The 22147-nt window shown below is 32.2% G+C and overlaps 2 protein-coding genes across 5 annotated transcripts in view; one reads left to right on the forward strand and one right to left on the reverse strand.

The window, feature by feature from the left end:
* LOC143242172 (serine/threonine-protein kinase ATR-like) overlaps positions 1–22147 on the forward strand; it is a 56341-nt gene that overhangs the window by 13204 nt on the left and 20990 nt on the right. For all 3 annotated transcript variants that reach the window (XM_076485505.1, XM_076485504.1, XM_076485506.1), the window contains exons 3-7: positions 2764–2902; positions 3693–3835; positions 6837–6936; positions 13375–13494; positions 15935–16110. In XM_076485505.1, coding sequence (XP_076341620.1) covers positions 15944–16110 — 167 coding nt within the window. In that variant the 5' untranslated portion in view covers positions 2764–2902; positions 3693–3835; positions 6837–6936; positions 13375–13494; positions 15935–15943. The remainder of the gene's footprint in view (positions 1–2763; positions 2903–3692; positions 3836–6836; positions 6937–13374; positions 13495–15934; positions 16111–22147) is intronic.
* The window catches only part of LOC143242169 (uncharacterized), a 79538-nt gene continuing 73516 nt past the window's right edge, over positions 16126–22147 (reverse strand). For both annotated transcript variants that reach the window (XM_076485495.1, XM_076485496.1), the window contains one exon: positions 16126–19120. In XM_076485495.1, coding sequence (XP_076341610.1) covers positions 18972–19120 — 149 coding nt within the window. In that variant the 3' untranslated portion in view covers positions 16126–18971. The remainder of the gene's footprint in view (positions 19121–22147) is intronic.

A 22147-nucleotide genomic window follows, 5' to 3' on the forward strand; every position in this document is an offset into this window, starting at 1 on the left:
TCGACCTGAAACATTAATCAGAGAAGCTTTTCTCAAATGACAAAATCTTGTATCAATATTCTTTGATATTGAGAAGGCTTGTGACACAACATGGAGGTATCGCATTTCGCGAGACCTCCATATATATGGGTTACTTGGCCATTTACCCATGTTTATTAAAAAATTTTTAATGGACAGGTGATTCCAAGTTCATGTGGGTTCAACACATTCCCGTCTTTATCTACAGGAACTTGGAGTTCTTCAGGGCTGTGTTTTGAGTGACACATTTTTCAGTATAAAGATTAATGCCATCACTGAACTACTCCCTCTTACTGTTGCATACGGTCTCTATGTCAATGACTTTCACATTTCATGTCAATCATCAAACATGCAGTATATTGAGCGACAGCTACAAACTGCCTTCAATTGTTTTCTGAAGTGGATCACTGCAAACAGTTTTAATTCTCTCTCTAAAACTGTTTGTATGCACTTTTGCCACCAATTGGGTATTCACCCTGATCCTGAACTCAATATTGGTGAAGTTGTGCTAACTGTGGTCCCTGAAACAAAGTTCTTTGGGCTTATCTTTGACTGTAAGCTGAGCTTCATAACACACATCAAGCAGCTACAGGTCAAATGTACAAGAGCACTGAACATCCTCCATGTCCACTCTTTCACATCTTGGGAAGTGGATCAATGTTCTTTGCTAAAGATATATCAGGCTATTACTTGATCAAAACTTGAGTATGGATCACTGGTCTATGGCTCTGCCAGCACCTTGGCCTTCAAGATCATCATCAGGGACTTCAGCTCTGCACCAGGGCTTTCAGCACTTCCCCTGTTCATAGCTTATACGTAGAATCTCATGAACCTTCTTTGCACCTCTGCCGTTTGCAACTGTCTTTACTGTATGCTTCAAAACTTCAGTCCTTACCATAACATTCCACCTGGGATTATGTTTTCCTTCCTCAGTGGGCCATGCTTTTGCAAAATAGACAATCAGCCATTGCTCCTTTTGGCCTTTGTATCCAAGTACAGTTGGATGAATTGGGTCTATCCTTGGATAACATTTGCTGTATCCACTGGTCAGCTCATCCTACCATGGCTTATTACAGTCCCAAGATGTAACCTTTCTTTAAGTCATCTGAGAAAAGCAGACACTCCTGATTGGAAATACTGTATGTTATTTGCAGAACATCTTTCAAACCACCCTTCCATTCCTATTTATACAGATGGTTCAAAATCAGGTGACTCTGTGGGCTCAGCCATGGTTTGGTGGTTGTGCAGAGAATCCTCTCTACAGTTTCTGTGTTCACTGCTGAACTGTATGTCATTTCTCTTGTCCTGTATCACACAGAAGCTAAGCAGTACTCAAATTGTACTATTTATACTGACTCGCTTAGTTCTCTACTGGTCCTTGAATTGTTTCATCTTAGTTCTTACTGATATTCAAAATCGACTGGCCCATTTCTCTTTAACATCTACTTCTGTCCAGTGTTTCTAGATACTGGGCCACATTGGTATTTGCAGGAACGAGCTTGGTGACACTGCAGATAAATCTGTCTGCTCTGGCTCTATCACTGCTGTTTCTGTTCCATACGTGGACTATGGTCCTGTATTCAAGGCTCAGCTTCATGCCAGTTAGCAGTCGACTTGGGTGAGCAACGTGAAAACAAGCTTTTCTAAATAAAACGTGCTATTGGACTTTGGCTATCTTGCTTTCTTAAGGACCAGAAATGGAAAGAGGAAATTGTCCTAACTAGACTACACATTGGTCACAGTTTTTAATTCATCGTTTTCTTTTATCTGGGACTGATGCACCAATGTATTGTCTGTTACATTAAGCCACATTTTACTGTTTTGGTGTCATTACGACTTAATTATGGCACCATTTTAAACATGTTTTGTCCCAAGGTTTATTTGTTAGATATTGTTATTGGCGATGGTGACATTGTCCACCTTTGAAATGTTTTTAGTTGTTTAAAGTCTATTAATCTTTTAATGCTATTTAAGTTTGTTTTTTTTTTTTTACTTTATATATTAGACATTTTTTTGATGTGATTCACTTTTAAGAATCAAAGTACATCTAGTTCGATCTAAAATTAGAAAATGGCCATAACATCCAATAACTTGAAACCAGGAATGGAAAGACCAACTTCAGGTGACTAATGCTACTTTTAACTACCTGTTGGTCATTCTGGCAAGTTATGATAATTATAATTATGCTATAAAAGTCCTTCACAACTTGTATTACTGTAGTTTTCTTCTTACTGCTGTAGACTAGATGTAAAAGTTGGATTTAATGCTATTTGTGTTTTTAATTCAAAATGTAACTTTGTTTTGTTTTATTTTAATTTCCTTTAATGAATTTTAATAATTTTACTTTACTTTTAACTTTTAACCAGATGTTTGGTGCACATAGCCTGGTTGCTAGAACACCAAATCAACCAGCCATCCATGTAATTGTTTCCATGTCTAGTTGCATGGAAATGTTACATTATATTTGGGGTATCATCATATCATCAGATATTATTCTTTTATCTTAGTAACAGTGAATTAGAAGTATGTTTTTTTATTATGCTGCTTTCAGCTGTGTTTTCTTTTCATGCTAAAAAATGTTTAAATGGTTTAGAAAGATATTTAACATGATTCTCTATCTCAGTTGTGTTTTTCTTTTGTTAGTTTACTTTTTTATATATATATATACTAGTTTTTCTGTATTCGTCAGACACTGAAATGTAGTTTGTTAAGATTTTAGGGAGTATGTGTTTGTTTTTCTTCCAGACTACACATGTTGACAGATATGGAGAAAGCAGTCTAAGTTTTACAGGTCTCTGCCCTTCATTTCAAGGAAGCTACTCCTCAGTCAGTAGATTGAACTCCACTCTTAGAAGAGTGGAGAGGAAGAAGAAAATTGGTTCAAGTATGTGTTTCAGGTTTTACTTTTATTGCAAATAGAATATATAAAACTGCAGTCTCAAAAGCTAGGAATGATTTTTTTATCTAATGATATTGATAATTTAACTTATAGTTTGTATACATTACTGATTATTTCTTTAAAGCTTTAAAGATACCAAATGAGATGTGAAGAGAAAAATAGAAAGCACTTATCATTCTTGTTTTAAAAAAAAGTGTCTCATTATATATCGGGAGCAACTACTCTAATGATAAGAACTTCAACATTTATATCTTTGATATTGTACATTTTTTAGGTACGAGAACACATTTCTGAGTTTAAAAACATAAATTGTTTAAAGCAGATTATACAATATAAATAATAAAGAATCATTTAATGATCATATACACAAACGTTTTAAAATAATTAGTATACTAATAATCAAAGTCTACATTAAAACAAAGATTAAAATTTTATTAATCTAACCTTGAACAGGCACTTATAGTTCTGTTTGTCTCTCTAGAAATAATTAAAAGTAATATAGAAATGAAATTTACTGAAATACCATGACCCAAACTTAAAGATATACCATTTTAATTATAACAACTGTTTCATTGGTTTTCATATAATATTTGTCTATTTTTACTTAATTCTTTATTTTAAAGGCTAAAATTTAGATGAATTATATTTTATGATTATAAATGTTTGTTAATTGTATTTAACTTCCCTTTAAACAGTACTTAGTAGAGGAGATCTTGAATTAGAAATAATATTTTGTATTCATGAGTGTTTTTTTTTTTTTCTTTTTGTTTTACAGTCCTCACTTCATTATCAGGAACCTCTTCTTAATCTGTACCGGGTTCTCCTTACAATAGCCAAGAACCACATTCCTGAGCAGACCAAAAAGATTGATTACGAAATCGTAACTTGCTGGTTACAAAGTGCAAAACTTGCCAGAAAGTAGGTTTTATTACACTGCAAATAAATTCTTGTAATCACCTCATCTGTACTGTTCCTTTAACTTTTCAGTCAATTATTAATCTGATCTATTCTTTCATTAATATCATATAGTAACATACATTTCTCTGAAATGTGTATGGAGTATTTCAGAGGCATCAGACCTGGAGGTGTTGTAACATCCCCACTTTTACATATTTTACATGCATAGCAACTGTAAATTATTATATCAATTTTCTGGTGAGGACATGCCCTAAATCTTTACAGACTTAGCTGACTTTGACAGCAGGGGGAAACACTTTTAGCAGCTTCTTATACTTTAAATTCCTCGTTGTACATTTTGCGTGTCTAGTCAAGCACTCCACCTATTTCTCTCCTTCCTGCACCACTAATACTGAAGATATCACATTGAAAAGTTCCTAAACCTGTCAGTGCATGCATGTAGAAGTTATTACTCATTTCTAATTCTTTGTAAGACATTATTGAGCTTTTATGTACATTCTCACAGAGAGAATATTATATAATGTGTTTATGGGGTATCATTTTCTTCTAACACTTTGTTCACATTAACAGAATCATTAATGTTTATTAAAATATTTTAATTTATAATCACAGTAAAGTTATATATTAGTCTCACAATTTATACAAGTAGCACACCTTGGTTGTAAGCTTCTGATGAAAATTTAAACTAAATGCAGTTTTAAAAAAAACAAATTCGTAATCCAGTTTACTGAGTTAAGTTGGGGGAGTATTTCTCATCAAAATCTGACTTTTTGATTCTGTTGTTAGTGTCACATAGTAAAATGTTAAAGAAATAATTTATGATCCATGATGGTGAGAAAACCTGCTACATAGAGTTTTTCTCTGCCCATACCAGCCGTTTTTACATATATATTTTAATTATGCATTGTCACTTTAGCCTAAAATTATGTCAAGTTAAAAGACATGTATTATTTGTAACCCAGTTATAAGTTTTGAAAGAAAACTTCATATTTAAAATGATTCTATCTTCATAGATAAGGTCCATAAGTTTTATACAGGAATGATCAAACAAAAGAGGACATTACAAACCAAATCATACTGTTTCAAAAATAATTTTGTTTACCATCTGGCATTGCTTTTATTTCTCTTTTTGTCAACAGTATGATAATGGAGATTTAAATGTGTGCCATTACTCAGAATATTGTAAGAACCATTGAACTTTGTCTAGAATAGATTATTTTTGAAGTAGCTTAATTTTTAGGGATTAGCTTGATACCAGAGTAGCAAAATGTCCAAAATCGTGAGGGTACAGACCTCAAACTTTACAGAAATATGGAGGCCTACTGATGGATGTAATGAAACTAAAGCTTGTTTCAGTTGATCTGATAGATATTTGATTATGTTCTTCTATCTCACATTTTCTGTACATAAGTGAATAAATACAACATACATGTTTCAGGGGACTGTAAGTCTGGCATAAGAGGTGATGAGGATAACATTTTGTGTGTGTGGATTGATATGGTTCTTGTGCAGAACTGGGTTTGAATATGAAAATGATATTGTATTGATAATTTGACAATTACCCCACTAGCAGTTTTCTGAACTTTAAGGTGGAATTATTCTGTGGCATGGTGGGCTTTTATAATAGATTACTTTTACCAGTTACTGTGTATCTCTTATATTTCTGAATTCTAGTGTTTTTTAGTCTTGATGTTTCTACAGCATATTGGAATCCACAGAAGATGCTGTATATGATCTCTCTCTGTTAGGTGATTTGATGCAAATTAATTACAGTTGTTTTGGCTTCTAAATGCTTTTCTGACTTAATATTGTGTACATATCCTGTATATGTGTTTTTAGAGAAATCTCTGACATATAGTTTTCTTCTTAGAGTAATGCTAAAATAATAGGACTTGAACCCCATATAACAAAAGGTAATACAAATAAATGTATACATCTGGTTACTACTGATATCATACATAATCTACCTAGGATATCAATCAATCTAAACTTGTATACCCCTATTGAAAATATTCAAACACAGAGAATGAGTCAATGATTTTGTTGGAGTGCTGCAGCTCATGTTGCCACATAGTTGTGCTCTGTCTAACGATTGTACATCTTGACAATATTCTGACAGCACAGTCTCCATTACAGAAGGCTCTTTCATGCAACTGTCATGTAGAAATTACATCTGAAACTTGATAATTAGGCTTTTCAGCTCGTAATCTACAGATTACAGGATTGAACCTCATTACTGAACATGTTTGCCCTCTCAGCTGTGGGAACATTATATATTGTGACAGTCTGTCCCACTATTCAGTCTGACAAAGGTTAGTGGTGGATGGTATTGGCTAATTGCTTTCTATATAATTCATCACTCAAAATTAGAGAAGGCTAGTGCAGATGGCTCTTGTGTAGCTTTGCATAAACATTCAACAACGAGTCTCAGGACACCATGCTTTCTATAATTGATTTAATTTATGGGGACATTAGTTTCTCAGTGCTTGTTTTGGAAGTTTGTTAGCACAGGAATCTGTAAGTGCTGTATCTAGGTTTGTTTTTTTTATGATAATAAATGCTCTTTGTTTTAACTCGTGTATTTTTATAGCCACTTCAAGTTCTTGACATGCTTGAAGCTTTCATGTGTTCATCAACTAATCTTGTGCATATTAATAGCTTGTATTCAAGTTCACTGCTAAAGTCCAGAACTGGTACTAGATTTGAATCATTAGAATAAATATTATATTTGATAGTAATTCATCTGATAACTGTAGAATTAGTACCATACACTAAGTGAAGAATTTATTTAAGAATGAGTTGTAATTAAATTATATCATTAGATTTAACTGTTATTAAAAACTAAGAAGTATCTGTGTAATAATTAATTGCATAATTATATTAATTATGTAATAATTAATTGCACTATTATATTGCATACATTATGATTAGAATCCATTAACTGTACAATGAATCATGTCCATTAATTTTCAGAATAGTATTTTCAACCTGTGTTTTTTAGAAGTGGTCATCAACAGAGGGCTTATAGTTGTCTGCTAGAAGCTTCAGTATTAAACATACCTGAGACATTTGTGGAAAAGTCTAAGTGGCACTGGAATAAAGTAAATATAAATCTCAGTGGTAATATTTTTTGTAATTATTAAAGCAGATACTGTTCTTAGTTTGTAAAACTTTTGATGAAATTATTTAAAGTACCTCTTTTAATATTTTGAAATGCCAAAATTGTGAAATTGGAAGCTCCAGGATTTTGCTGTGATTTAAAATTTTGAACTATTATGTTATAATGTAGTAAATTTGAAAATTATTAATTTATAAATGTCACTTTTTTTAAACTTTGAAACTGTTAAATTATGAACATTGTATGTTCTAAATGTATACATTTGGAAGTACAAGATTCTGGAACTTAAAAGCATTAAGAATTTAACCTTGGAAGTGAAAAATTTTTATATTTGAGGCAGTAAAAAATGTTTTCTCATCAAACACCATAACATTTGGTATTTCTAAACTGTAATATTTACTTTGAATCTGAGTTTTTGTGAAGATTATAATGATGAATTTGTAATTAACAAAAATGTTACAGCAGTCTATTTATTTTGGCACTTTACTGGCAAATTTTAGTGTTTAGTTATAACAGTTTTCTGTCAACTTGCATTTTTTGAACTAATAGTAAATAAATAAATTTTATTTATGCATATGATTGTTATCTCAAATTAGAACCACATCAGTGCAGTATTAGTATCTTATACCTCTTAAAAAAGAAACAATTAGTTCAAATGTGAGTTGCATTACATCAAAAATAAAATTTCCAAAATATATTTATATCTTCTTACCTTACAGTTATTATTCAGCTGCTATGGTTTCTTTTCCTTTGTCCATCTAAGTATAGGTCTGATTTTTTTCTCCCTTGCTCCAGTGTTTTATTTCACCTTTAAATCTATCTCATTACACTTTTCACCTACATCAATGTGACCTCTGTTTTAAAACTGTATATAAGCATTTCTTAACAGGTGCATGTAGTACAGTTGTTGAAGATATTTTATGCATTTTTTCAGGTTATATATTTGACTTTCGTGAAGTAAAAAAAAAAAATTGTTTGGTATGTACGTTTACAGCTTGAATTCATGAATTAATGTATCCAGCATGGAAACAAATTAGGCCTCTCCTATCTCACCTCTGATATATAACATTGCTCCCAAATTGGGAAAGGAGTCGCTCTTAGTTGAGGCTGTCCATGACCTTATCTGTAGTAAGGTGGAAACATAGGTTTGATGTGGTGGTCTCCAGGGGACTGTGATGCTGAACTTTTAGGTGATCCTGGACATTCTGGAGAGAATTTAGATTTGCTTTTTCTTGTGCCTTCCTTTCATCTGTTTGCTTCTAATGAGGCTAATTTTGATCACCTTTTACCAACTTCTTTTCTTTACTTAGTTCATTCAGTGTGTCATGTTTTTTGTCATTACTTGGTGGGTTTTCCTTGGGGGTGGAAAGGTCTGAAGGTGAGTACTTAGTCCTCCCTCCATTCCCTAATACTGAGGCTCATATAGAGATGTTTACTGCTCAGTTTGGTGAGTACTTAGTCCTCCCTCCATTCCCTGATACTGAGGCTCATATAAGAGATGTTTATTGCTCAGTTTTGTGAAGGGACAGCTATGTCTTGTCTGCCATGTTTGTCAGAACAGCATGTTTAACTCATTATCATGAGGTAGATACACGTTTAGACTCTCAGAGAATAGATCAGCTCCTGAAAATGTTAAGTTCCATAAAGAAGTTTATGCTTAATCTGAATATATCACAGTTTTGTAGGATTTGTTTGACCTTAACTAACACTGTAATATTTACTGTATGGACACTTTTTTTTCTCCTCATTTCAGTTGTCGACTTCAACACTTTCCTGAATTTCGTGGCTGGTATTTCATTGAAACATATTAGAGGGCATTTGTCTACTTACTGACAACCTCCATGTGTTATATGAGTCCTTTTCTCAAACTCTTGATTTTTGCAGGCATTCCAGACCCTTCATATTCAAGGGCTTATGTCACCCATCTGCATTCGTCTTAGTTGTTGGTTGCTTGACTTTCCTCAGCTCTTACAGGAGGTCTAGTTCCAATGTTGTCCTGACCCTAACAACAACCCCTTGTTTCATCATTACTTACAATATTTTATGCCCTTATCTACAGGGTTCCATGTTCAATTGATTGGAGTATTGCCAGCAGTGTAAATGACTACTGTATTCCTTTGTGTCCTGTGGGGACTCATCTACATTAATTTTTGTACATGTAGAAAACCTTTACCACAGATCCATGGGTACTACAGGCCCTTGCATCAGAATTGATCATTCATTTCTCATATCCACTACCATTTTTCATCATCTTATAGTATTTCACTTCCTGCAAGTCCTCAAATGTTTTAACTTCATTCCATCCATGGTTATCAGAGATGTGTTGGTCATTGGAGTGATTGAGAGAGTTGTTTCAGTTCTTACTAAGGTTTATTTCTGTATATTTGTTGTGCCCATATTGTCATCAGTCTTTTCATTTAAATCAATTCCTAAATCTTCCACAGTTCACGGTGGAGTCATTCCTCATTCTATATTGGTGTTTTTTTGTTGGGAATGTTGTTGACCATGTTTAATGTTGCTAATGCCTATCTACACATTTCCATGGTGAAGTCATCCTGCTACTATCTATGTTTTGTGCACAAGGGTTTGGTGCTGCAGGTCATCTCTCTGCCCTTTAAACTCACACTGGTTCCATATGTTTACAGTTTATAGTTCATGTTATTTTCTTTACCCTATCTCAAAATGGAATCAGTCAATATTAGCTATCTCGTAAGCACCAGAAAAAACAACCAAAAAAGCACCCATCTTTTCTTTCCAGAATGACTTCAAATTGTAACATAAACCTACATTCTTTTATCCCAAGAAGTTTTAAGCTCATAGCAGAATAAATCTACTTATAATTAAACCATTATCCCACCATTATAAGATGTTAATCACCTGGGAAACATGCAGCTCACGTTACATTAATAAATTAAATTTACTCGTGAGTTGCTTGCTCATGAAAAAATATTATTATTACTTATTTTGCCTAAACTAAACTAAAGGATACTTATTTTTACACTTTAGTTACTTTTATAAATATACATAAAAATAAAATGATTAACCATTTTCATTTATTTCTTGCTATTGACTATTAAAGTTTACAAATTAACAAATTATTTTAATTAACCCCATCCCCTGGGCCTGTGCACACACCATTACATGGACATCTTGCTACTAGTAGCAGCATCACAGCACAGTCAGATACTATTTCTCTAAAGCAAAAAAGATAGAATTTATTATCAGAGCTAAAACTTCTCATTTTCTTTGGAACACTCAACTACCAGCCTTTTGGTCTCTAGTAACCCACCCTTAGGCATTGACAATAGTTCTATTCAGTCAGAACTGGACTGGATTGTGCTTATACACCTACCCACTGATTAATCTGTTACCCAGCTTCCTAGCAATGATTTCTTCAATCTCTTGTCGTATTCTGTTGATTGCACGAGATTGGCCTAATCAACCCTTATCTCATATACCATGTACCACTTTTCCCTTAGGGTTTATTTTATGTTGCTTCTGGCCTGTGGACATCACCAGTCAGAGTTATTTGCATTACACTTACAGAGGACACTTTTTCATTCTACCCATGTTTTCTGTACCCAGATAGGTCCTTCTTACCTTACCACTGGCAGCCAGGGAAAGGGATAAATACTTTTCACTGATTCATCTGACCTCTTTATTTTCACACATATAAATGATGGGTCCCCATTGTTTCTTATGTCTAATGAAGGCCTTGAGGTGTTAGGTTGCCTAAACTAAAGGTTTTAGTGGTGCTGGACAATGGCTTTTTATTTATTGTGTCTCTTTAGTTTCCCAGGGCTTACCTCTGGTTACCTCAATGGGATGAGTGGTAGAATTGATCCATATTGATTTTTATGGGCTCTCTCTGAAGGCAAGGAAAATTCTACAAGTCTCAACTTATCAGATTCATCACATTTCTATGTTCATCGTGGCCCAGTTGAATTGCTCACTGGAGGACATTCTGAGCTTGTGTGTGAACCTTCCCCAATACTTTTATCTCACATTATTTACATAATCTGGCATTATCTTTCTTTGAGGGTTTTTTTACTACCCCTACATCTATGTTAACCTCATCTGCTAGGTTATACTGAAAGGTGAGTATTTGCATCACTAATCTTCTCTCTTTTTTTTTAATTTCAAAATTCTACTTTTTGGTGAGTGTTGCCCAATCAAGTGTGCTTTTATCAAACCAAATTCACTCTAGCAACTACTGACACAGTATACTTTATCTAGGTTGTTACAGGCTCTGTGGAAATATGGTGTCACATACAACCACACAGAGACAGACTGAGTGGTATTACTCTACTATGCTGGATTACCACTCAGAAAATATAATGAATAAAGCATAAGGGGTTCTTCCCCATCTCTGCTGATCAGTGGATTGAATAAATCAGGGTCAGTTTGCTTTTAGAAATTTAGGAAATTTGGTTCACTTACTTTGCTGATTCTAGAGCATTGTTTTTTAGGACTTCTCTAATGTGCACTACCCCTGCCCCCAGTTAGAAACCTTTCTACTCAGGATTTTGAGTGTTGTTTTTTTTTTTCCAGATTTTGGTAGGAGCAGCACCAGCTTAAACAGGAGCTTACTCGTAAGAGTAGTTCAGTTTCGACACTCAGCTATCCAGTTGGGTTTGGTGTGGTCTTTCTTCTTGATTAATGTTGGTTCAGTACATTGTTCATTGTCACTTCATAATTGTGGATGCAGAGTAGTCCCATTCTGTGTTTTTGGTTCATCACAGTTTGTTCCATATCTTTCCAGTAATTCCAGGGACAAATGGAATTTATGCTGCCCACTTGGCTAGGGAGAGAGGATGAGTGTCTGTAATTTCAGGTTGGATAAGTTCTGTTTCCTCAGGTTAAATATTGCATGCAGTGTCATGTTATTCCAAATCTGTGGTTTTGCTTTTGGACTTCTTCAGTTTGAGGAAAGGGCTTGTCCACATTGGTGTTATTTATTTACTTCTTATGATTCCAGATGCATCACTCTGTAGCTATGGGTTTGGATCCATCCTGTCTCACACACACATATATATATTATGATCCAAATGCCCTATCCACCAACATGGGATTTAGGAACCATGATCCTGTGATTCCAACCCTGAACAGTGATACCTTGGATATGTGGTTGGGGCTTGGCCAGTGATTATAACATATCATTTCAAGTTCCACATCCACTGCACAGTTTAGTTTCTGAGTGTGTAACATGCCTGTTGTGGCTGTGGTGCAGTTCCTCACTATGTTGTTAGTATTATATATTTCTTTTAGTATGTCCACAGTCTATGCAGACATTCATGTCTGAGGGAGGGACTGTGGATTGGGTCTGTCTCGAAAAATGTCAGTATTGTGCGGAGGTGTTTATGAACACTATCAATATAAGATAGAGGGCACATTGATGTAGGTATTAACTTCAACTTACTTTTTACTTGTGAACAAATTCAACACTGTAGGTTTTAGATTACATGAAAGTTAACAATTTCCAAATGAGTGTTGCTCTCTTGAATTGTAAGATTTATAGTTTAAAGTGAGTTTGATTTGTTTTGAGTATTTAATGTTATGTGGTTTGGGTTAAAATAATGAACAGTAAGTTTTCTGTGAAAAATCTTACATTTTAAAATATTATCATATATTTCTGATGTACTAGCTTTCTATATATTTTTTCCCCTACTGATTGAAAAGTTATATCTGACTTTTAAACTATAACACCTCAAATTGAATGATCATGTGTCACTTTTCTTAACCTAATATTAAATTGTACTTGTGATAATATAGTCTTAGATCACTGTATTAAATGATCCTGTTTCCATTCAACTGTGCCTAATGTTGAACTGTACTTGTGATAGTGTAAACTAAGATCTCTGTATAGAATAATCCTGTTATTCAACTAGGTCTTTTCTTGAACTGTACTTGGGATAATCTAGTCTTTGATCTATCTGTATAATATTTTGTTATTACTCATCTAGGCCTAATACTGTATTTTATTCGTGATAATGTAGATTTGTAACCACTGTACTGAATGACCCTGTTACATCTTACTGTGGTCTAGTATTAAAGAAAAATGGAGAATAAAAATTTATACCACAAAAAATGATAAATAGCCTGAACACCCTTCCTCTGGTGATATTAAAATTTAATGAAACAGAAGGGTTGATAACACAGTGTTATCAAGTAAAGAATCTTCAAAATGGATGTTGTACAAGATATTTGTAGAAACATACATGTGAATCAGTAGTAAATCAATATTATTTTAAAATTATGTCAAAATTGATATGTATATAAAAATTGAGGTTTTAAATGTTTTTAAGTTTTCAGTAGATATTGATATCAGTTATATGATATGCAAACTTGTCATGTTTCTAAAATTTTAATAGCCAGCTAGTACTCTGGTACCTGTATGCTTATTTTGTGACTTGTTATACAGAATGAACAGGAACAAGCTATCAATATTCTTCAGAAAGGAATTCAGGAACATTTTCCAGATGTTTCTCAGTTCAAGAATAACCCATCTCAAAAACAGAAAGAGGCTGCTGCTTGTGCCAAGGTAATAATGGATGCTACTTATACAGAAGTTTTAACACTTATGTTACATTACTTAGATACTTTTTGCTGATGATAATGTAGAAAATATTAAACATGTAGAACAGAGGTATACAACATGTGGCCTGCAGGTCAGATTTGGTTCACCAACTCACTATACAGCTCATGACATGAAATTATAGTGCTTAAATTTGATAGTTTTTGTTTTTTATCTGATGAATTATTTTTCATCTGTTATTAAATTTAAGAGTTTCTATATCACAATTTAATAGAAATTTGATTAGTTTTATAGTTGGTAGAAAATATAAAGGACTCTTTTTTGCTTATTTTATAGAAAGAAATGTTATGGCCTGCCAACTCTCACACTTTCAATTGGCCCCAACCAAATAGAGTCAACATTTTATAGGCTGTAGGTTGGCCTGAATTTAAAATGTGATTGATTGTTTATCTATTTTAATATTGTGTGTTATTCTTTAATGTATAAGATACAAAGTTTAAGTGTCTTACATTCAGAAGTTTATTAAACTACTTCGTGTTTGTGTTATACTAATTACAATAGCATAGCTAATAATCCATATTTTAATAGTGTATAAGTTTTAAATTCTACAATATTTAAAATCATGTATTTCTTCTGTTCTGACACCTTTTCTTCTAGCATGTCATCTTTCATATTTTATCAACCACTATTCAGAAAAGTAAAAAATTCAAAGTAAATTTCTCTCTATAAACTCATCATGACTCAGACAAACCAGATTTTTTTATAGCCTTCAATTCTGTTTGGTTACAGAGCTATCAAAGAGAAAATCAGACCCTTCCTGTCACATCATGCCTTTCATAATTCATCAGTTGTTCTCTCTATATTTAATGATATGTTACCTATGATCAATAGAAAGTCAAGGTTTTTATGTATCAAATGGCATATTGTACAATGTTCTGAAATGTTGATGTCATTTGGAGTACAAACGTCGTTCTTACAAGAAAGTTAACAACTACGTTGAATGAATTTGTAACGACTTTTGTCACATAGCCGGAAAGCCAGGGAAAATTTTGAGAAATCTATATTGTTTGGTGCATTATTTAATTAAATACAAATTATTAAATGCATTACTATTAGAGTCTAGCATAATTAGGATGAAGTCTCTTTAATAGTCAATAGCAAGAAAAAATGAAAATGATTAAGCATTTTATTTTTCATGTTTATTTTTATGTTTATTTATAAAAGTAACTAAAGTGTAAAAATAAGTATCCTTTTAGTGTAGTTTAGTTCAGACAAATTAAGTAATATTTTTTTCATGAGCAAGCAACTCACAAGTAATGTAATTCATTAATGTAATGTGAACTGCATGTTTCCCAGGTGATTAACATCTCATAATGGTGGGTTAGTGGTTTAGTTATAAGTAGGTTTATTCTGCTATGAGCTTAAAACTACTTGGGATAAAAGAATGTAGGTTTATGTTACAATTTAAGTCATTCTAGAAAGAAAAGATGGGTACTTTTTTGGTTGTTTTTTTCTGGTGCTTACAAGGTATCTAAAATTGACTGATTTCATTTTGAGATAGGGTAAAGAAAATAACATGAACTATAAACTTTTACTGGAACAAAAATTGTTTGAAATGTATTACTTAGGAGATTATAGGGACTACACAAAGGAAATTTGAGATTCTTGAGGTGACAAAAAGTATTTTTTTTATTTTAATATGAAAATTACTTTGCCTGTGGACTATTCAAAGTAAATGCTCAATAAATTCGTGAAAAAATCTCCATTGTATTTTTTTTTAATTCTTCACTAAAGATATGATTTTTGTATGTGAATGACTTGGAATGTTAACTGAAAGTATGCCAAATTTTGTGAGGACAGATACACTGTATTGAAAGTTAGAAGTATTAAATATAAAAAGAGTAGAAATGAGTGCAAAGAGGTCTTGTGGTCAGTCAAGTCAACCAAGCCCATGTTGAGAGAGTTAACAATGGTATTTCTTTTTTGGGTATTTTAACAAAAGCAAAAATACATAATAAGTGCTTCATTTTTAACTTTTCTAATGGTAAGTTATGATTTAAGAAAGCTGAAGTTTTCCATTCTCATTTCAAAATATCTAATATTTTTGTGAAATATATACTGCCTTTGTTACACTGTTAAATCCTCCAGAGTTTTAATAGTTTATTCAACTGTAAAATTTGAAGCTTCAGTCTGATCAAATAATGTAAAATATTATTCCATCACCCTAAACTATTGGTATCTTCTCCTTCCATCTGGGTTATTAGTGTGTAGATATAAAATCATAATGTAGATTGGGTGTTTTGAATAAATTCAAATCTGAATACTGTGGTAGTTTCATCTCTGTATAAATTTTGCTTAGGACCACATGAATAATATAGAGCATATGAAATAATTTAAGATAACTAAGTTCATTTATTGTAATACCACTTTCTGTTATCTTTATTAGGCAACATTAATGCTTGCCAAATATAGTGAAGAATCGGCTGTCTTGGAGAGTAATGCCCTTATTCTAATGTACCGAGATGTGGTTGCCATTCAGCCTGAATGGGAAGAAGGTCACTTCCATTTAGCCAAGTATTATGACCGAGTTATGACTACATTAGAGAAATCAGAAAAGAAAAGGTGTGTGTGCCTAGGTTGTTTATTTCACAAAATATTTTATTGCTAAATTTCTTACACAGTATAAGTATATGTTTTTCACACTCAGAATTTTTCTTCATCGAACAAATTCATCATTATATCATATACATCTATGCTGAATGACTTTGCTTGACAATTTCAGGGTTATGTTGCATTTTACAAACACTGTTGAATTAACATCTTCTGATAAATTTTACTATTTTTTCCTTTAAATCTAATTTGTCTTTATATTTTTTTATGTTTAACATTTTCTATACAAGCACCCTTTTCTGCACTTTGCAACCCTTTTACAGAATATCATGATAGTAGTATCAACATCTTCAAATAAAGATGGTCACAAATAAAGTTAATAAATCAAATGTTAAAAAACATGTAATATTATGTCAGTTTGAGTTCTTAATTTTATACAGTATGAAAATTGTGATGTCTACTCCCTAAGTCTCCTCTCTAATTAATTTACTATCCCTTCCAGGAATAAGGAACTGATGTAAATTACTTATTATAATATTGTTACTACTCAGGCAAAGCATAATTTTTGTAGTGATTAACCCCATCGAGGCAAATTTTCCTATGGATTGGAGGCAGAGGGCATGTTATCATGTTTGTAGAGTTATATTCAAAATATTATTGAACTACTATTTTATAAATTCATGTCAGTAAATTTGGCATAAAACTATACATTATTTGATTTCTTAATTTGAAAATAAATATCAAAATAAGATTGCTAAATATCAGTTTTTTTTGTCATGTGATGTGTTTGGTCATATTACATTTTATAAAGCTCACAATACATCTCTAGTTTCTTATGAGTTACAAACTCAAATTATTAATATTGCAAGCTGGAATATAAAATAAGAACCTCTTATATTTTCTGTGTCCTGAGATATCATTCTGTTCAATGAATCCACCATAATTGCTCTGTCTCCTTTTCCATTTTTGAAACCATATTTTTACACATAACCCACTGCACTTCATGAGGTATACATAGCAAATCAAAAGCTCAGACTTCTCCTTCACATTCTTTTCTCAGCCTTTGCAAGGCTTAAGTACTAAAGAACCACCTTTTTTAAATATAGACAAAATGGAGATTGGATGTATTTTTTAGACCCAAATGCTGCTTAGTTGGTAGCCTTGATACATTGCAGTGAAATTCTATGGCATTTACATGATAATTTATATATTTTTTTGTCATTTCAAAATGCATATATAAAATTTAAAAAGATTATTTTGTTTTATATTTTTCTCGTGCCAAATTTAACAATGTTTACAGTTTATGCCAAGCAAGTATAAACCTTAACATTTGTAGGTAGCAAAGATAATTATTTTCTATATTTGTTCACATAGTTTTCTGTTTTATGAATAATGACTGAAATTTAAAAATTAATTTGAAAATAGTAATAATATACATACATACATAATGTAACTGAAATGTGATTATATTTTACAAAACACTAGGTGCACTATTTGTAAAAAACTAAGACAGTTGTACTTTTTAAAGACCACTGTTGGATATGCTAACATTAGCTGCTCATGTGTCACGTGATTGCAACTTTTGTGGCATTACTGTTATTCAGACACAGCTGAAAGCTCAATAAAAGATAATAAATGTAAATAGATGAATAATGTTAAATTTAAATTATGCTTTGTTCATTCTAAAATTACTGTAATATGTTAATAGGAAACTTCAAATGTTTATTTTAAGTACAGGGTGTTCGGAAAGTCACTGCGCAGTTTTATAATCATGTACATGTTTTGACTGTTTTCTTTGGCTGTGATATGTAATTAAGCAATACAGGGTTTTATATATAAGTAGAAGACAAGGAAAATAAGGGATTAATGTCGAGAAAAATTACACCAGTGACAAGTTTATATAAACTATGTCAAGTGTGTGAGTGGTGAATAAACTTAGCTGAATATGTCTAATGTTACTGGGACCATTATCTCAGTTTAGTGAAAGTACATTTGCTTTGATGACTTCTGTTGTTTATTAACATGCCTTTCCTTTCCAGTTTTGGGTTTTGTTGGAAAACAGTTTTGTTTCCTAGTAAATAATAACAATTCTTCAGAAGGTATGCTCATGGGGTAGGTAATTTTATACACTAATGTCAGTTGCATGTTTGCCAAGTGACTTACTACTTATATGGCAAGATTATTCATTAGGCTTGTTTCAAAATAGCTTTAAGCTATTTACGATAAACAAATTGTATTGTTATGTAACAATATGCAATCATTCTATAAGGAAAAGTATGATGTAGATTTATTGTCTAGTTATTTATGGTGTCTTCAGGTTGGTAAGCATTTGATACTAATTTAAAAGGTTTTAGAATTGTACAGATGAAGATTTGCAATTTTCAGATAAATAAAAGTATTTTTCATCTTAAGATTGAAATTACTTTTCACTCTTGGAAGTCAGCATTTTGACTTCATGTGTTCATGATGAAGTTTTCAGTAGAAATACTTAATTAAAGAGTCATTCTGTTAGATACAAAATAGTGGTAATATTTACTGATACTCTGCAAAACAGCATGAAGATATTCTTACATTATCAGAAGTTATAGTATGACTAATATAGTGGTTACCATGGTGGTTGCAAATGAGATGTATATGGAAAGAGTTGAAAACTAACATGGTTTCCACAATTTTATCCTTTGTAAAACTTTTTATAAACTCAGTTTGTTTTTGTTTCAACTTTTAAGTTTGAGACTCATTACAAAAAATATTTTGGCGAATAAATACTATCTTTTATCTCTAGTAAACCCCCTCATCTTCTTTTTTGTGGAAAGTAAAGAGATAAGAATGTTATTACAATGGTATATTTATTTGATGTCAATATTTCAGTGAAGTTATTGTCCACATGGTTCAGTGCTATGGGCGCTCTCTACAGTATGGATGCAGACATCTTTTTCACTCCATGTCGAGGATGCTGTCACTTTGGTTCGACTTAGGCACACAAGTTGTAGAGCACCAGAAGAGTAAGAAACCTCCTCAGAATCTGGAACATTGGGAAAGGATGTTAAACGTTATGACAACCAAAGTAAATAAAATCTCTTCTGTTCTTACAATTCATTGTTGTTTTCTGTTTGGTAACAAAAAGTAGTATTATTTTATTATTATGTAGAATTACAGGTAAGACAGTAACCATACCTTAAGATTTAATTTCTAGTATACCAGTTTCTATGGATTGTATTTTATTCACAGTTTTAATAATTTTTCAGGTCATTACAAATTTTGTGGAAAAGCTTCCTCCATATCTATTTTATACAACATTTTCTCAGCTAATCTCTCGCATAGGCCACTCCCATCCTGGAATATCATTACAGCTTCAGGTATGTATAGAAATAGTAAGAAAGGAAGAAAATTGTATATATTTATTCCTAGAGTAGATTAATTTTTCATTCAGGCATATTTTAATCTTTATTATTTTGGCACAATTTATTAAGTAGATGATATGTTCATGGGTACTGAAGGTTAATCATACTTGATGAATTACATACGCTAATGGAGTGATGTGTTGCTACAGATATAAGTGTTAATGATATGTTTAACAGATTTATATATTGAAGTTCACAGTTCCACACTATTTAATAATACAGTGCTGTCGTATTATAAGACTTGTAGGTGGAGGAACATATCATAGGCCTTTCATTTCATGTAATGAAATTATTAAATGATATAGTGCCAAAAAAAACATTAACATAAGGAAGGCAGTTTTTCACTTTTCATCAGTGAAGTATAGAAATTTTTGTGACTAAACAATTAGGACAACAACAGACTCAGAAACTACACCCTAAACAAATTGGAACAATGCTATCATCTGCAGAACAGGGATTTTGATTATCAAAAGAACCCCTAACCCAGATGATCACTGAAACAAATTTTATTGTACCACTAGCTAGATAATAAAGAAAGTTTGAGGTTGAACAAATCTCATTAGCCAAAAGTTTGCAAATTACCAACTAAATTTCAGAATCATATAATTTTTTTGAAAAAAATGGGTAAATAAACTCGAGTCACACTAATTCCACCTGATCACATATGTATAAAGAGTTCATAAAAGTTTAGAAAGTTAATAAATTTCAAGCCAGAAGCCCTTATTCTGAAAAGTTCTTAAAAAGTAAGGGAAAAAAAATTGCCTTCCAGTATGGTACATTATACCCTCTCAAATGTTGCTCCCCATACAGAAATGTTTTTTTCATATGCAACACGTCTTGAGCATTTACATACCTTATAATCAACTGATTCAAATGCATCTCCCCTGTAAATCATCATGCAACATCCCTCTAGCAAACAAAAAGTAGTGTGACACACACTCTAGACACATGTGACACTCCTATTGAATTTTGCCAAATTATCACTTCTCATTTGGCAGTACTCATGTCAAGGTGTATTTTGTCATGCTTTTTAAATTTGTCCAATTTTATGATTTTTTTAATATTATTCTCAAGAGACTAGGTTGTGGTTGGTAGTTCACTTACCAGTGGTATGATCCTCATCTTAACCCTCCCCTTCCACCTGTGTTATCAAAAAAAAATAATAGATATGTAGTATCTAGCTACTTCCATTCTGTGTTTATTGGTATCTAATCTTACTAATGTGTTTACAAATTCAGAGGATATTTCTATGTTAATCAGCCATTGTATAAATAAACATCATTTCAGTTATAGTATAGTCAGTGAGGCACAGTATCACCAAAATGATATAAATCAAGAGGTGTGACCCAAATGTAAAGTGGGATTTTTTTCTTTGTCAAATTCAGAAAAGTACAAGGCTTTTGAATATTGGTTCTTATGGACTTAATATAGTCCAGAATGTTTACAAAATATGAGATAACTGAATAGAACTATAGCTTTGTCATGCTAGTACTAACTCATTAATAAATAGCCCAGCTATAAGAGAGAGGATGGTTTTACTTTTTTTATTAAAGTTTGTGGTACATAGAAGTCTTAATAATAATCCTGTCTTAAAAAAACCATACAAATTTGGAATAAAAGACTTTTGTATAATATTTAGGTGTTAAAACAAAAACTGAGAATTATCACAGGGAATATTAGGTAGGAAAGTAAATAACGTTTTTTGCAAAAAGTTGTCATTCGGTTTGAGGAAAAGAACTTGCAAATTTATGCTTTTTCCCAATGTCAATATTTTAATATTTGAAGCAATCCAAAGTTGACTATGTGAGAAATGGCTCAACAGCTCCATGTAACAATCATTACCTACATCTACGAAATTGGAAAAGTTTCAAAACTTGGACACTAGGTTTTGGATAATTAACATGTTGAGAGAGTCACTATTTGTTAATCTTTGACAACAAGAAATGCTCATGAACCAATTCTGGAAAGAATTGTTAGTGGCAACGAGAAGTGTTTTTTTTTTTTTTTTTGTTATGAGCATACTCAACGTAAGAGACAATTGTTGAATCTCTGTTACACACCTGTACCAACACCGAAGAATGGCTGATATCCAAAAAAAAAGTTTTGCCTTGTGTTTGGTGAGATCTGGGAAGTGCAGTTTATCACAAACTTTTTGATCCAAATCACAGCTGAAAGATATTGTCATCAGTTGGAGTGATAACACCAAGCACTGGTAAGGAAAAGAACTGCATTAATCAATATAGAAGACTAATGTTTTTTCACGACTTAAGATTGTGTTTTGAATCCTACACACTTCATAAATGACCCTAGAAAAACTTCAGGCCTTAAAATGGGAAGTTGTGCCTCATCGATCCTATTCACTAGATACTGCTCCATCTGATTATCATGTTTTAAGATCCTCACAGCATTACTAAGATGAAGAAAGGTTTGTAAAAACGAGGAACTCAAAACTGACTTAAGATTGTTTTTTGAATCCAAATTCAAGGAATTTTGTTCACGTGGAATCCATAACTTACTTAAAATATGGAATAATGGCATATAAAATGAAGTCAAATACAGTGGTATCTTCTTGAATGACTCCATTCCTGAACTATTTGGTTTTCAAACATATTGTTTGAGAAAAAATGTCTTGGTTGTCGAACATAAAC

The sequence above is a fragment of the Tachypleus tridentatus genome, unplaced genomic scaffold (assembly GCF_004210375.1).
Source record: "Tachypleus tridentatus isolate NWPU-2018 unplaced genomic scaffold, ASM421037v1 Hic_cluster_2, whole genome shotgun sequence".
NCBI lineage: Eukaryota > Metazoa > Arthropoda > Merostomata > Xiphosura > Limulidae > Tachypleus > Tachypleus tridentatus.